Source organism: Mesoplodon mirus (assembly GCF_964341445.2).
Source record: "Mesoplodon mirus genome assembly, chromosome: 19".
Classification (NCBI taxonomy): domain Eukaryota; kingdom Metazoa; phylum Chordata; class Mammalia; order Artiodactyla; family Ziphiidae; genus Mesoplodon; species Mesoplodon mirus.
Genome location: NC_138995.1, coordinates 47,577,519 through 47,590,194, shown reverse-complemented (window position 1 = coordinate 47,590,194; position 12,676 = coordinate 47,577,519). Strand labels below are relative to the sequence as shown.

Sequence of the window (12,676 nt, the reverse complement as noted above, 5' to 3'; positions counted from 1 at the left end):
GGGATGATGTGTTGTCTATTCATGTATTCCACAGATGCAGGATACATCAAGTTGATTGTGGAGCTTTAATCCGCTGCTTCTGAGGCTGCTGGGAGAGGTTTCCCTTTCTCTTCTTTGTTCTCACAGCTCCTGGGTCTCAGCTTTGGATTTGGCCCCGCCTCTGCGTGTAGGTAGCCGGAGGGCGTCTGCTCTTCGCTCAGATAGGACAGGGTTAAAGGAGCAGCCTCTTCGGGGACTCTGGCTCACTCAGGCCAGGAGGGAGGGAGGGGCACGGAGTGCGGGGCGAGCCTGCAGCGGCAGAGGTCGGCGTGACGTTGCACCAGCCCGAGGCGCGCCGTGCGTTCTCCCAGGGAAGCCGCCCCTGGATCCCGGGACCCCGGCAGTGGCGGGCTGCACAGGCTCCCGGAAGGGCGGTGTGGGCAGTGACCTGCGCTCGCACACAGGCTTCTTGGCGGCGGCAGCAGCAGCCCCAGCGTCCCACGCCCGTCACTGGGCTCCGCGCTTTCAGTCGCGACTCGCGCCCGTCTGTGGAGCCCCTTTAAGCAGCACTCTTAATCCCCTCTCCTCGCGCACCAGGAAACCAAGAGGGAAGAAAAAGTCTCTTGCCTCTTCGGCAGCTCCAGAGTTTTCACGGACTCCCTCCCGGCTAGCTGTGGCACATTAGCCCCCTTCAGGCTGAGTTCTCGCCGCCAGCCCCAGTCCTCTCCCTGCGCTCTGACCGAAGCCCGAGCCTCAGCTTCCAGCGCTGCGCGCCCCGGCGGGCGAGCAGACAAGCCTCTCGGGCTGGTGAGTGCCGCTCGGCACCGATCCTCTGTGTGCGGATCTCTCCGCTTTGCCCTACCCAGGTATGTGGGGAGTTTCTTGCCTTTTGGGAGGTCTGGGGTCTTCTGCCAGCGTTCAGTAGGTGTTCTGTAGGAGTTGTTCCACGTGTAGCTGTATTTCTGGTGTATCCGTGGGGAGGAAGGTGATCTCCGCGTCTTACTCTTCTGCCATCTTACCCGGAAGTCCCAAATGAAGTCCTTTTGACTTCTAGCAAACTTTGGGATTTTTCAGAGGGTCCCTTAAACGTCTCAAAGAGAGATATTAAACTAATTGGCATGTTAAATTACATGGGAAGCACTGTCAAATAAGTGGTGATAAACCATCTTAGGTTATATTGCATTGATGAATATATATGTTCTAAAAATTATGTGAAATTCCTAAAAATCTGATTATGCCCTGATAAAATGCTATCAGTCATAATTCTAGCTATTATCTTAAAATATTGTGTCATTGAAATAACCAAATTTCCTTGTCAATTGCATTGTAATTAGATCTTTAACCATGCCATTTTGTCTTTCTCATTTATAGACAGTTATTATTTTACTCTGATGCTTCTGCAAAAATGCTTCATCTTCAAGAAGATTCATAGAAAGGACTTTTTGACAAATATAGGTTTCCGATAACTTTTAGTTCATACCACTGAACTGGTTTAGTGGTATGGTTTAGATAACTGGTTTAGATTACAGAACTCTAATGGCAAGCCTGATGGCTTCATAAAACTGCTGACAAATGATCAAGATCAATAAGGATTAGTTACATAGGACTGAATGAACTGATGAATATGATTATAATTTTTATGACTTTTTATCTGAAATGTTATATGGCTTTTTAATGTTTGTTTTCCAGATATAAGAAAGCCTTTCATCTTAACGCTAACTATGAATCAGAGCAGTTTGGTAAATTATACCTTTGCAAGCAGAATTGAAACATTTATCTTTCTCCCTGATCCCTCCAGAATCTGGAAACTCTTAGTAAGCATTCTTATTTTCATGACAATAGAGTTATTTATATAAGTTCACTAAGAATCTGTTCTCTTTGTAACAGGACACATTAGTTGTATTGCCATGGCTTTGACTGGAATGTCATATTTGAGAATTTGCATAGAATCAGACTTGACAGACAGCTTTAAGGAGCTAAGATTGACTGTGGAGCCATGAAGGCCCTTGGAAAAACAGCCTGCTTCCTTGCTTACACAGTTCCCAACAGCCTTGCCCGGTGAGTAAGGAAGGTCACTTTCTGGCCTTCCTTCAGGATATTTGGGGGAACTTCAAGAAGAGAGGAATTCACCCGAATCGGTAGGTATTACAGGCGAGTCTGATGATAAATCCTTCACATGGCTTCTTAGCCTAAAGAGGCTATTAAAAGTTCAATCTGGAGGTCCCTTATGAAAAGTTCCAGCAAAGCAGATTTAAAACAGCCTATATGGTCAATTGCTGTTCTTGCTGAACTTATGTAAATAATCAGGTCAAGTTCAATGAAACTAAACTTATTTTAAAACAAATGAGTGTGAATTTGGCCATCTTTGGTAGAAATGAGAGTGACTTCAGAGAAAAAAAAATATGCTTCAATAGGAACTATAATATCCAATACATATAAAGAACACATACAACTCAAGAGCAAAAAAAAATCATCTAATTAAAAAATGGGCAGAGGTATCTGAATAGACATTTTTCCAAAGAAGATGATATACAGATTACTAACAGGTGCATGGAAAGATGCTCAACATCACTAATCATCAGGGAAATGCAAATCAAAATCACAATATCACCTAACACCTATCAGAATGGCTATTATCAAAAAGACTAGAAATAACAAGTGTTCGCAAGGATGTGGAAAAAAGGGAACCCTGTACATTGTTGGTGGGATGTAAATTGGTACAGCCACTATGGAAAATGGTATGGAGATTAAAAATAGAACTATCATATGATCCAGAAATTCCACTTCTGGGTAAAAACACAAACTTGAAAAGATATCTGCACCACCATGTTCATTGCTGTATTATTTATGACAGCCAAGATGTGTCCAACCTAAGTGTCCATTAATGGATGAATAGATGAAGATGTGATATATATACACGTATATACATATATATAATGCAATATTATTCAGCCATAAAAAGAAGGAAATCTTTCCATTTATGACAACATGGATGGACTTTAATGCTATGTGAAATAAGTCAGAGAAAAACAAATATGAATGCTCTCACTTGAATGGATGAACAGGATCCCTCCCCCCAAAAAACCCCAAAACCAAATAAATGAAAAACAAACAAACAAAAAACCTAAAGCCCAAACAAACCCAACTCATGGATGTAGAGAACAGATTGGTGGTTGCCAGAGGTGAGGGGTGGGCAAAATGGGGGAAGGTGGTCAAAAGGTACAACCTCCAGTTCTAAAATAAATGTCTCAAGAGATGTGATGTACATCATGGTGACTATAGTTAATAATACTGTATTGTTTGACACTTGCTAGGGGAGTAGATCTTTAAAGTTCTCATCTCAAGAAAAAAAATTTGTAACTATGTGTGGTGACAGATATTAACTAGATTTATTGTGGTGATCATTTCACAATATATACAAATATCGAATCATTGTACACCTGAAACTAATATAATATGTCAATTATATCTAAAAAAATGATGGACAATTCTAAGGTAGAATTGCACTGTTCCAATAGCTCTTGGATATATATAGATAGAGACTGTTTCCCAGATAAGGGTTTTTAAATTGGGCTTTCCTTGCTAATTGTTTTACAGTCGGACTGTAAATCCTTGACATTTAAAGACTTTGCACATTCCACTGACTCTTTATGAGTTCTTTTGGTTGGGGTTTTGGTAGGTAAGTGAACGCCTGTTATATGGCCTTTTGGGTCCCCCGCAAAGCTCTGAACTACTGTCAGCAGCAGAGGGGAGGAATATAAGATGAGTAAACTTAGGAACAGAAGAAAGTTTGAAAACTTGAAGCCAGGTCTGGGACAAGTTTTAAGTGGTAAAGGAAGAGCTGGCATCTGTCCTGAAGGTTTGACTCTGACCCTGACTCAGAGGAAGGTGACTCAGAGGATAAGATGCCAAGAGGCTGTGGGGATATGGATTTATACTGCCGGGCTAAACGTGTCTTTATAAACCATTACAGGACCAGGGAACCAAACAGGTACCAGATATAAGACAATAAAATGCAGGTGGTGGTACCATCTTCAAACTGCAAGCATCTGTGCAACTGGAAAAAGCACAGTTTGAAAGTGAAGGTCGGGACTTCCCTGGCGGTCCAGCGGTTAAGACTCCACGCTTCCACTGCAGGGGGCTTGGGTTCGATCCCTGGTCGGGGAACTAAGGTCCCACATGCCACGTGGCTCAGCCAAAAGAATAAAAAAGAAAGTGAAGGTAAAGAGCTTTAGCAGAAACTTAAGAAACAATGGAGTTGTATGAAAAAAATAATAACATGAAACTTCGTAGGAAATTAACTGTGAGAGGGAATTGACTGCAACAAGGTAAAACTTCAGCCATGTGGTAGAAAAGCTGGATGTACAATGAACCAAAGGTCTTAAAGAATTGGGGAAAAAATTGTGAAGACAAATCCACATTATTTTCCCTGAGGGGGGAAAAAAACCTTATGATAATTGGTTGAACACTCACTCTGCTGGGGAAAAGCAAAACAAGAAAAAGCCACAGCTTCAAGAAAAGAAATGTGCACCAAGGGCCAAAAATAAACTGAAGTAGATTTCTGACCCTCAGCAAGGATCCTCATGCCCAGATGTTCCAAACTCAGCATTTGACAGAGGCCCAAGAAGCCCACGGGATCCTCTGCATTGACAGAATGCTGACGCTTAATGCATAACGTTCTGCAGTTCTCACGGTTCTGTGAAGAGGAGTGCCAGTACTAACCCATTTTACAGATTCAGAACTCAATGCTTGGAGAGAGGCTAAGTAACTCTGAGACCATGTGGCTGGTGTGGGCTCACAGGACCCTCCCACTCCCTACCACCACCACCACCCCACCCTGCTTTCCTCAGTGGTTTCTGTTAGAATATCAGCCCTCTGGGGCAACCTTGACCCAGGGGGCCTTCTGTAGGGCTCTGCAAGTACAGATGGGCCAGACCTACCTCTGAGTGCTGCACTGTTGGCAAATGCTTAAGGGGTGCCTCAAGCAAGCCTGTGGGCAGGTCCTGCCTCCGTGCTCTGGAGAGACAGCCCGTGAATGAGCACTCTGCTCGGGCCCTGGCCATGGCCGACAAGAGGGTCAGGTGCCCCGATGAGCAGGCATGGCCCCATCAAGGGGGGCAGGTAACAAACTTCTACATCAGGACCCTGACTCTGGGAAAGCAAAGGTCCCCCACATTCTCAGTACGCTTTAAGAGATGACCCCGAGAAATCTGCCCTCCTCTCAGGTCTGCCTGTCCCAAAGTGCTCCCACAGTAAACCTCAGTGACTCACCAACTCTGTCCTGTGACCTTTGGTCTCATTTGGATATCTGGGATGCTGTTAAATCTACCCCAGTGCAAAACTGCCGGAGGAGATGGGCGATAAGCAACGCTTCAGGCTGGGCTCTTCCGTCCCAGATACGGTCTCAGCAGGGGCCAGACAAGCTTGGTCAGAACCAGTGGGAGGCAGACCAAGGACCTTGGAGGAAATTCCTCAGTGGGGAGGGAAAGAGATTTCTCCTTATAGGATGTAGCTGATCTGGGGGGAATCTGGTTAATTTTAAAACAAACTGGTCTGGACACAAATGAGCAAAATAAAAACAGTTTGGAGAGAAACTGGCTGCTCGACCCTCCCTTTTTTGTGTGGCGTATCCAAGCTTCATTGCTTAAAAAAAAAGGTGTTTAATAATTACCTTTGTTGACCTCTGTACCTTATGGCTTCCTCCTCTCCTGGGCACGAGACATGGCCATTCCTAGGGCACTGCTGTGCAGAGGAAGGTGGTCAGCTGCCCCGGGCAGGTCCCTGGCCTCCTCGAGTTCAAGGAGAAGGTAAGGCCACCAGCTGATGGGAAGGCTGGCTGACCCCCTGGCCAGGGACCCGAGAGGGACTTCATCTGGAGAAAGGGAACAGGGAATGAGCACTAACTAGTTCAGCCTTGAACTGATTTTCCTCAGCAACGTTCCTGGCATCACTCAATGAAAAAATATCTATACCGTGGATCTATTGTGTGAGGTGCCTGAATTACTTGGGAAGTAATTATGAGAAAAGCCTTCCTTCCTCAGACTTGACTCCACTAAGGATAGTCCAGTATGTTTGTAAATATTTCTTTTTAAAAGCCTTTGAAAAAATGAGGTTGGGCTGTAGAATGACTTTCAGGCGTGTCACTGCTGAGGGTTAGGGCACATAGGATAGGTGAGGGGGCACGGGGTTACCGGAGTAGTTTGGAAAAGAGCTTGGAACCCCAGTTGCCCAGGGTCTGAACGGCAGTCAAAATTTTGCTGGGACTGAACAAATTATCCCTAAGGAGTCGACAGCTGCGTTTCCCCCAAACTATAGCTAATCATCTGCTCATAGAATCAGTTCCCACAACCCAGGCGCGACAGCTGAGCCCCCATTTGCATCTTGTCCGATAGAGCATTTGCTGAGTGAACACCCATGTCCTCCTTGCAGCCTCCTAGAATTGGCAGCGGGTGGAAAATGGAAGAGACAAGCCTGAGAAAAAGGAGAGAGGATGAGAAGTCGATCCAGAGCATCGAACACAAGACCACAAATCTCCAAAAGGAGGTAAGGCCGTCCTTAGGGGCAGGCCCTTCCCAGGTCCAGCCACGGGGTGCACAGCCAAGTCCCCCCACCCTGTCTCTGATCGAACAATTCCTTGTACTCACCTCTTTCTCTCTCGCCAGTGAACTCAGCATATTCTTGTGAGGTTAATACATGTTAGCTTCTGTGTGCTGGGTAAGCACCTGGAGGGGTGGCTGTTTGCTCAGACCAGTGGCCTTTTCTGGGATGGCCAGAGAGGACTTCTGATGTGGAGTCCCCTCTACAGCACCTTCACCAAATGTTGGTCCCTCTTATGTTTCAGTACCTCCAGAGATAGGGAAATCCTATTCCTTCTTTTTTTTTAAACATCTTTATTGGAGTATGATTGCTTTACAGTGGTGTGTTAGTTTCTGCTTTATAACAAAGTGAATCAGATATACATATACATATGTTCCCATATCTCTTCCCTCTTGCGTCTCCCTCCCACCCTCCCTATCCCACCCCTCTAGGTGGTCACAAAGCACCGAGCTGATCTCCCTGTGCTATGCGGCTGCTTCCCACTAGCTATCCATTTTACATTTGGTTGTTTATATAAGGACATGGGGTGGGGGAAGGGTAAGTTGGGACAAAGTGAGAGAGTGGCATGGACTTATATATACTGAATCAGACTATTTTATTCCTTTAAAAAAATTTTTCTTGATTCACGTATGATTTACATAGAGTGAAACGCACATCTCTTCAGTGTTCAGTTTGAAGTGTTTGACAAACTGGTCGCCCCAGAAAGTTCCCTCTTGCCCCTTTCCAGGAGGGCCCCACCCCCCGAGTTCTATCTCTGCAGAGTAATTTTCCCTGTTGTGGAATTTCATAGGACGGAATCATACAGGGTGTGTGTGAGCAGGGTCTCGTTGGTAGGAAGCTCATATTCTACAGAATGGCATGAGAGAAAGCTCACAGCCCCCGAGTGTTTCTGTCCCTGGAGGCCTTGCTGCTCACCCCCTCACCCCCACTCCCCTGGCCAGAAGCCCCAAACCCTGACTTCACTCTTTGTCTTGGGGGAGAAGCTCCGTTCTGCTCTGCCCACCTAAGAGGCGAGTCCCAAGGGCCTTTCCTGTTGGTGATTGATTGTCAAATCAGCCTTTATTTACCATCTGGGCACCTTTGTCAAGGGTGGTAAGGGTTGGCGCATGGAACCTCAGCCGGGCCTAGGAACCATACTGGATGTGAACCCTGGGCAGTAACGGAATCTTTCTGTTCCTCTATTTTTTCCTCTGTAAAATGGGTATGATAATGGCGTACCCGACTCATGAGGCTGTTGTGAGGATTAGTTGACTTACAAGCGAAGCCCCAGGAGCAGCTCCCTGGTGCTCCCCCTGCAACAGCACAGGGTGAAGGTGCCTGGGACACTTGGGGCCACCCTGGCCACACCCAGAGTGGAAGGGAGGGAGGGAGGAAGAGGGCTGCGTCTGGGCCTCTTAAGCCCCACCGGGTGGCAGCACTAACTCTCCTCTCCCCTTCTCCATACCCGAGCTGGGCCTGTTCAGCGGCATCTGCATCATCGTGGGCACCATCATCGGCTCCGGGATTTTCATTTCCCCCAAGTCTGTGCTCAGCAACATGGAAGCCGTGGGACCCTGTCTCATCATATGGGCGGCCTGTGGGATTCTTGCGACACTGGGTAACAAAGATGCCCCGCCCTGGCGAACACCTTCTGTTGAGTGTGGGGCTGCTATTGGAGGTCTATCTGTGCCTGGTCTTGCTGCTGCCTGGATCCCCTTCAATGCTTGTGCACAGATAGGTGTAAATCGGGCTTCACAGAACGTCCAATGGCCAGAGTTCAGGATGAGAGTCACCGTGATGGGCTCCGGGAGCGTGTCCGCCACGGGGGAGAGGGGTTCCCTCGACCAGGGCAATGCCTCACGAGGGGCCCGGGGCCCCCTTCCTCTCTGTATTCCAGGCGCTCTGTGCTTTGCGGAGCTTGGCACGATGATCACCAAGTCGGGGGGCGAGTACCCTTACCTGATGGAAGCCTTTGGCCCCATTCCTGCCTATCTCTTTTCCTGGACCAGCCTGTTCGTCATAAAGCCCTCGTCCTTTGCCATCATCTGTCTCAGCTTCTCTGAGTACGTTTCTGCGCCCTTCTACTCAGGCTGCAGCCCTCCTCAAGTGGTCATTAAACTCCTGGCTGCCGCTGCCATCTGTGAGTACGTGTGTGAAACACTGGGCAGGGGTCAGAAGAGCCCTGGCACAGATGGTGTGGGGAGACTCGGCTCCTGCACAGCCAGCAAGAGGCCGAGTGGGCCTGGAGGCGCTGGTGAGGAGCCGGGCCAGGTCTAGTCTTGGGCCCAAGCCTGATGCCCTTGGCCGTCCAGTCCCTGCTCTGCGGGGCCATCGGAGCTGTCAGGGATGGCTGGCAGCAGCCTGTCCCACAGGGGCCCGGCTGCTTCTCCATTGCTCTTGGGGGGAGGCAGCCAGGCTGGCTTTCAAAGGTGCATTTGATGGATGTGGCGGTGGAGAGGGGAGGCTGGAGGGATGGGCCTGGGAGTGGAAAGGAGACTCTTTCCAGGGCCTTAAGAAAGGAGGGAGATGTCGAGCCCACAGACACAGAATGTCACCCACCTCCGACTTCCCCAGTGCTCATAACCACGGTGAACGCGCTGAGCGTGCGGCTGGGGAGCTACGTCCAGAACGTGTTCACAGCAGCCAAGATGGTGATCGTGGTCGTCATCATCATCAGCGGACTTGTCCTCCTGGCCCAAGGTGACCTTTGGCTGGAGGGGAGTGTGGTGCCACACAGAACAGACCATTTGGAAGTCTTGCTCCTAAGCGTATCTTTAAGGCAGGAATTTAACAGAAACAATCTTTAGTTTCCCAGTTTTTCAGAGTGTGTTTGATAACCTGAGGTCATTTGATAACCCTGCCTTCACAGGCAGATGATGCCAAGTCCCAGTCTGGTCAGCTGACACCCACTTTTCACGGTCTGGCTTAATTACAGGAAGTACAAGGAATTTTGAAAATTCTTTCGAGGGCACAAAACTGTCTTTGGGAGCCATCGGTCTGGCGTTTTATAATGGACTCTGGGCGTATGATGGATGGTAAGATGGCACACGTCTGGCTGTGGGTTTCTTTAGGCTATTTTACTGAAACCGTGTGGAAAGCAATGACTTCTCCTTTTGGGGGTTTGGTGGGAGGCTGACATTTACCTTCGCATCTCCCTTTTGTTAAGCACCCCGCCCTTCACGCTTCTGTTCTCCTCGGACCCCAGAGACACTGAGGCACCTGCCCCTTTTCCATTCGCTCACGTGCCAGCAGCCCTTGACACAGTGTCCCGTGAGCCCGCAGTGGTGGGACCCTGTGCCAGAAGCTTCACCAGACACACACAGGCTCAGCTGGCTTGGAGGCAGTGAGGGCTGCCAGGCACTGGACAAGGCATATGTTCAGTAGCACTTCTATTTCCACCTTGCAAACACTAGGTTTAGTCGATGAGATTCTGTTTATGTCCAGTGGCCATCCGGGACACTGGTCTTTCCCTCATGCAGAGCATCCACAGGCTTCATTCCCTTTTCAGACAAAGAATCTTCCATTTTTTTCAAAGCACACTGGGGACTCATTACTCCCGATACTTTTTGAAAATTCACACGATTCCCATGGAGGGCAAAGACCTACCAACTGAAAGATGTGCAGATCTCAGTAGTCCCACCACCACCAGGTCTCTCTCCGAAAGACATTGCTCCGAAATTCCTACAAGGGGCATTTTCTCTGTGATGGAGTAGCTTAAATGAGACCTACATTTATTATTTTGTGTTTCATTATCTTAGCAAAGAAAGTCAAAGTTATGTTACTCACGTTACTTTTTTTCCCCTCTAGGAATCAACTCAACTATATTACAGAAGAACTTAGAAACCCTTTCAGGTAAGAAAGCTGAGTCAGGGCAGGAGACAGTGGACAGGTGAGGGTATTTCTCTCCCCCAACCATAAAGTGGAGCTGCTCCCCCATCATCACCCACCACCCCCTTCCACGCGGCGGATGGTTTCCTCATTTACACTCGTTAGAGCTTGGTTTTGTTTGGGGTAGTAGAATGGTTGCTAAGGGGAAGGAAGAACTCTAGCTTATTTTGCTTTATAACCAATTCAATTTTACTGCCCTGGAGTCTGAGAGAGGGAGAGTTCTTTCTCATTTGAAAATGTCACATGTCCCCACTGGGACTCTGCTGTCCCACAAGCCCCCTGCTTCTGGGTGGGCCTCAGGAAGGGCAGCTGTGACCCCAGCCCACCCTAGGGAGCAGGCGGAGGGCTGGCCGGGGTGGGTGGAAGAAAGGACTAGACCAGGACAACAATCCTGTGAGTCTAACAGGATGCTCTGGTCTGACTGGGTCCCTGGGTCCCTGCCCCTCCCAGAAACCTGCCCCTGGCCATCATCATCGGGATCCCGCTGGTGACAGGGTGCTACATCCTCATGAACGTGTCCTACTTCACTGTGATGACAGCCACCGAGCTCCTGCAGTCCCAGGCTGTGGCCGTGGTGAGTGCCCAGGGTCTCTGCGGAAGGGTGCCTGGTCTGTGGGAAGGGGACAGGCAAGGGATACGTGCTCACGTTGAAAGGCCCTCACCGCGGGGGAGGGAAATAATTGTCTAGGAGACCAGACACGGAGAGGGTGAGCAGGTTAGGGCAGTACCAGCGACCCAGCTGAGGTTCCAGGCTGCCAGCAGGTGGCAGGTCCTGCTTTCCCAGCACACCCCGCCCGCCCGGGGAAGGCACAGAGTGAAGCTGCAGCAGGGCTGGACTTCACCAGGGTTGGGGCTTTGACAGGCAAGTGTAGGGGAGAGAAAGAGCAAAGGAGTCATTAAAAGAGGGAGTTATAATCATGGATTGTGGAATTCAAGCTGGGGGAGGAGGGAAGAGGACAGCGGGATGGGTGTGAGGGACAGGTGGAAAGGTGGGTGGGGTCCACGTGCCGGAGGAGGCCGGCGGAGCTGGAGCGGGACAGGAAATGAAACTAAAAACAGGCAATGAGGTGACAAGGGTGGGGGTCGTGGAGAGATGCAGCCTGGTGACGGGCCACTGACCGGAGAATAGGCGGCTCAGGTGGGAGGGAGACCAGGTCATTCCAAGGGAGGGAGAGGCAGGGGCGGCAGAGGTTGCCGAAACACCTCGAATTATGCCAGGAAGAGGTGGAGAAGAGAGGTCCATCACCATCCGCAGAGGAGGTCGTTTCCTCCCGACGGGCGCTCCACTGTTCCTCCCGGAGGTGTCCGGGAGCCCAGCTCAGCGGGGCCGCTGGGAGGGCACAGCAGCTTGCGGGGCCGGTGGCTCCTGGGGGCGCGCACGGTCTCAGGACGCACCCACTTCTCTCGCAGACGTTTGGCGACCGCGTCCTGTACCCCGCCTCGTGGGTCGTTCCACTCTTCGTGGCGTTTTCAACCATCGGCGCCGCTAACGGGACGTGCTTTACGGCGGGCAGGTAGGGCCGGGCCCCCACCCCGGGGCGGAGCGCGCACAGGGCGGCGCCAGGCCTGAGTTGGGGTGATGGAGCCGAAAGCGTGCGCGGACCGGCGCGTGGCACGGGCCCACGGTCCCCGAGCGAGGGAGCGAGCGAGCGGGGACAGTGCCACCCGCCCCAGCGCAAGGCGGGGCTTCGCGACCCGGGTGAGCGAGGTTGACCCGTGGGACTTTTCACCGAATGAGCTTTCTTGAACGTCTTCTCAGGTTAATAGATACACAGTCTAGATCAGGGATTGGTAAACTTAAAGGGCAGATAGTGCAGGTTTTAGGCTTGCAGCCCGTGTAAACCTGTCATGTTCTGTCTTTGCAGTAGAAAGGCCAACAGCTGTGGTTACCGTCCACTAAAACTTTATTTACATAAACAGGCAGTTTTCCAGCCCCTGCCGAGCCTCTGGACCCTATCCGGTGTAGAGACGGTTGCTTTGGAATCCCCTTTACGATGGAGCATAGTTTCACAACACCTCCACTCACGAGCTAGTTGGGGATGGTTTTTATAAACACTGCGACAGGGGACGTTCGTGAACACGTCTTTGCCCAGCTGTCCAGCGTTCTGAGTGGATAGAGTTCTGAGAGTGAAATCGCCAAACGTTAAGCACGTATACGCTTAAAAAAAGAGAGAAATACATGCCACAAAATCATTCCTTAGTGCTAGTCCTTTCAGTTCTTCGAAAGTGTTTT

General features: G+C 49.7%; 1 protein-coding gene across 1 annotated transcript in view; it reads left to right on the top strand.

Moving 5' to 3' along the window:
• The first annotated feature begins 1,980 nt into the window (after window positions 1-1,980).
• The window catches only part of SLC7A9 (solute carrier family 7 member 9), a 37,216-nt gene continuing 26,520 nt past the window's right edge, over window positions 1,981-12,676 (top strand). The window contains exons 1-9 of the mRNA XM_082607207.1: window positions 1,981-2,037; window positions 6,409-6,522; window positions 8,026-8,173; window positions 8,453-8,695; window positions 9,130-9,255; window positions 9,491-9,590; window positions 10,363-10,407; window positions 10,894-11,017; window positions 11,854-11,957. Coding sequence (XP_082463333.1) covers window positions 6,436-6,522; window positions 8,026-8,173; window positions 8,453-8,695; window positions 9,130-9,255; window positions 9,491-9,590; window positions 10,363-10,407; window positions 10,894-11,017; window positions 11,854-11,957 — 977 coding nt within the window. The 5' untranslated portion in view covers window positions 1,981-2,037; window positions 6,409-6,435. The remainder of the gene's footprint in view (window positions 2,038-6,408; window positions 6,523-8,025; window positions 8,174-8,452; window positions 8,696-9,129; window positions 9,256-9,490; window positions 9,591-10,362; window positions 10,408-10,893; window positions 11,018-11,853; window positions 11,958-12,676) is intronic.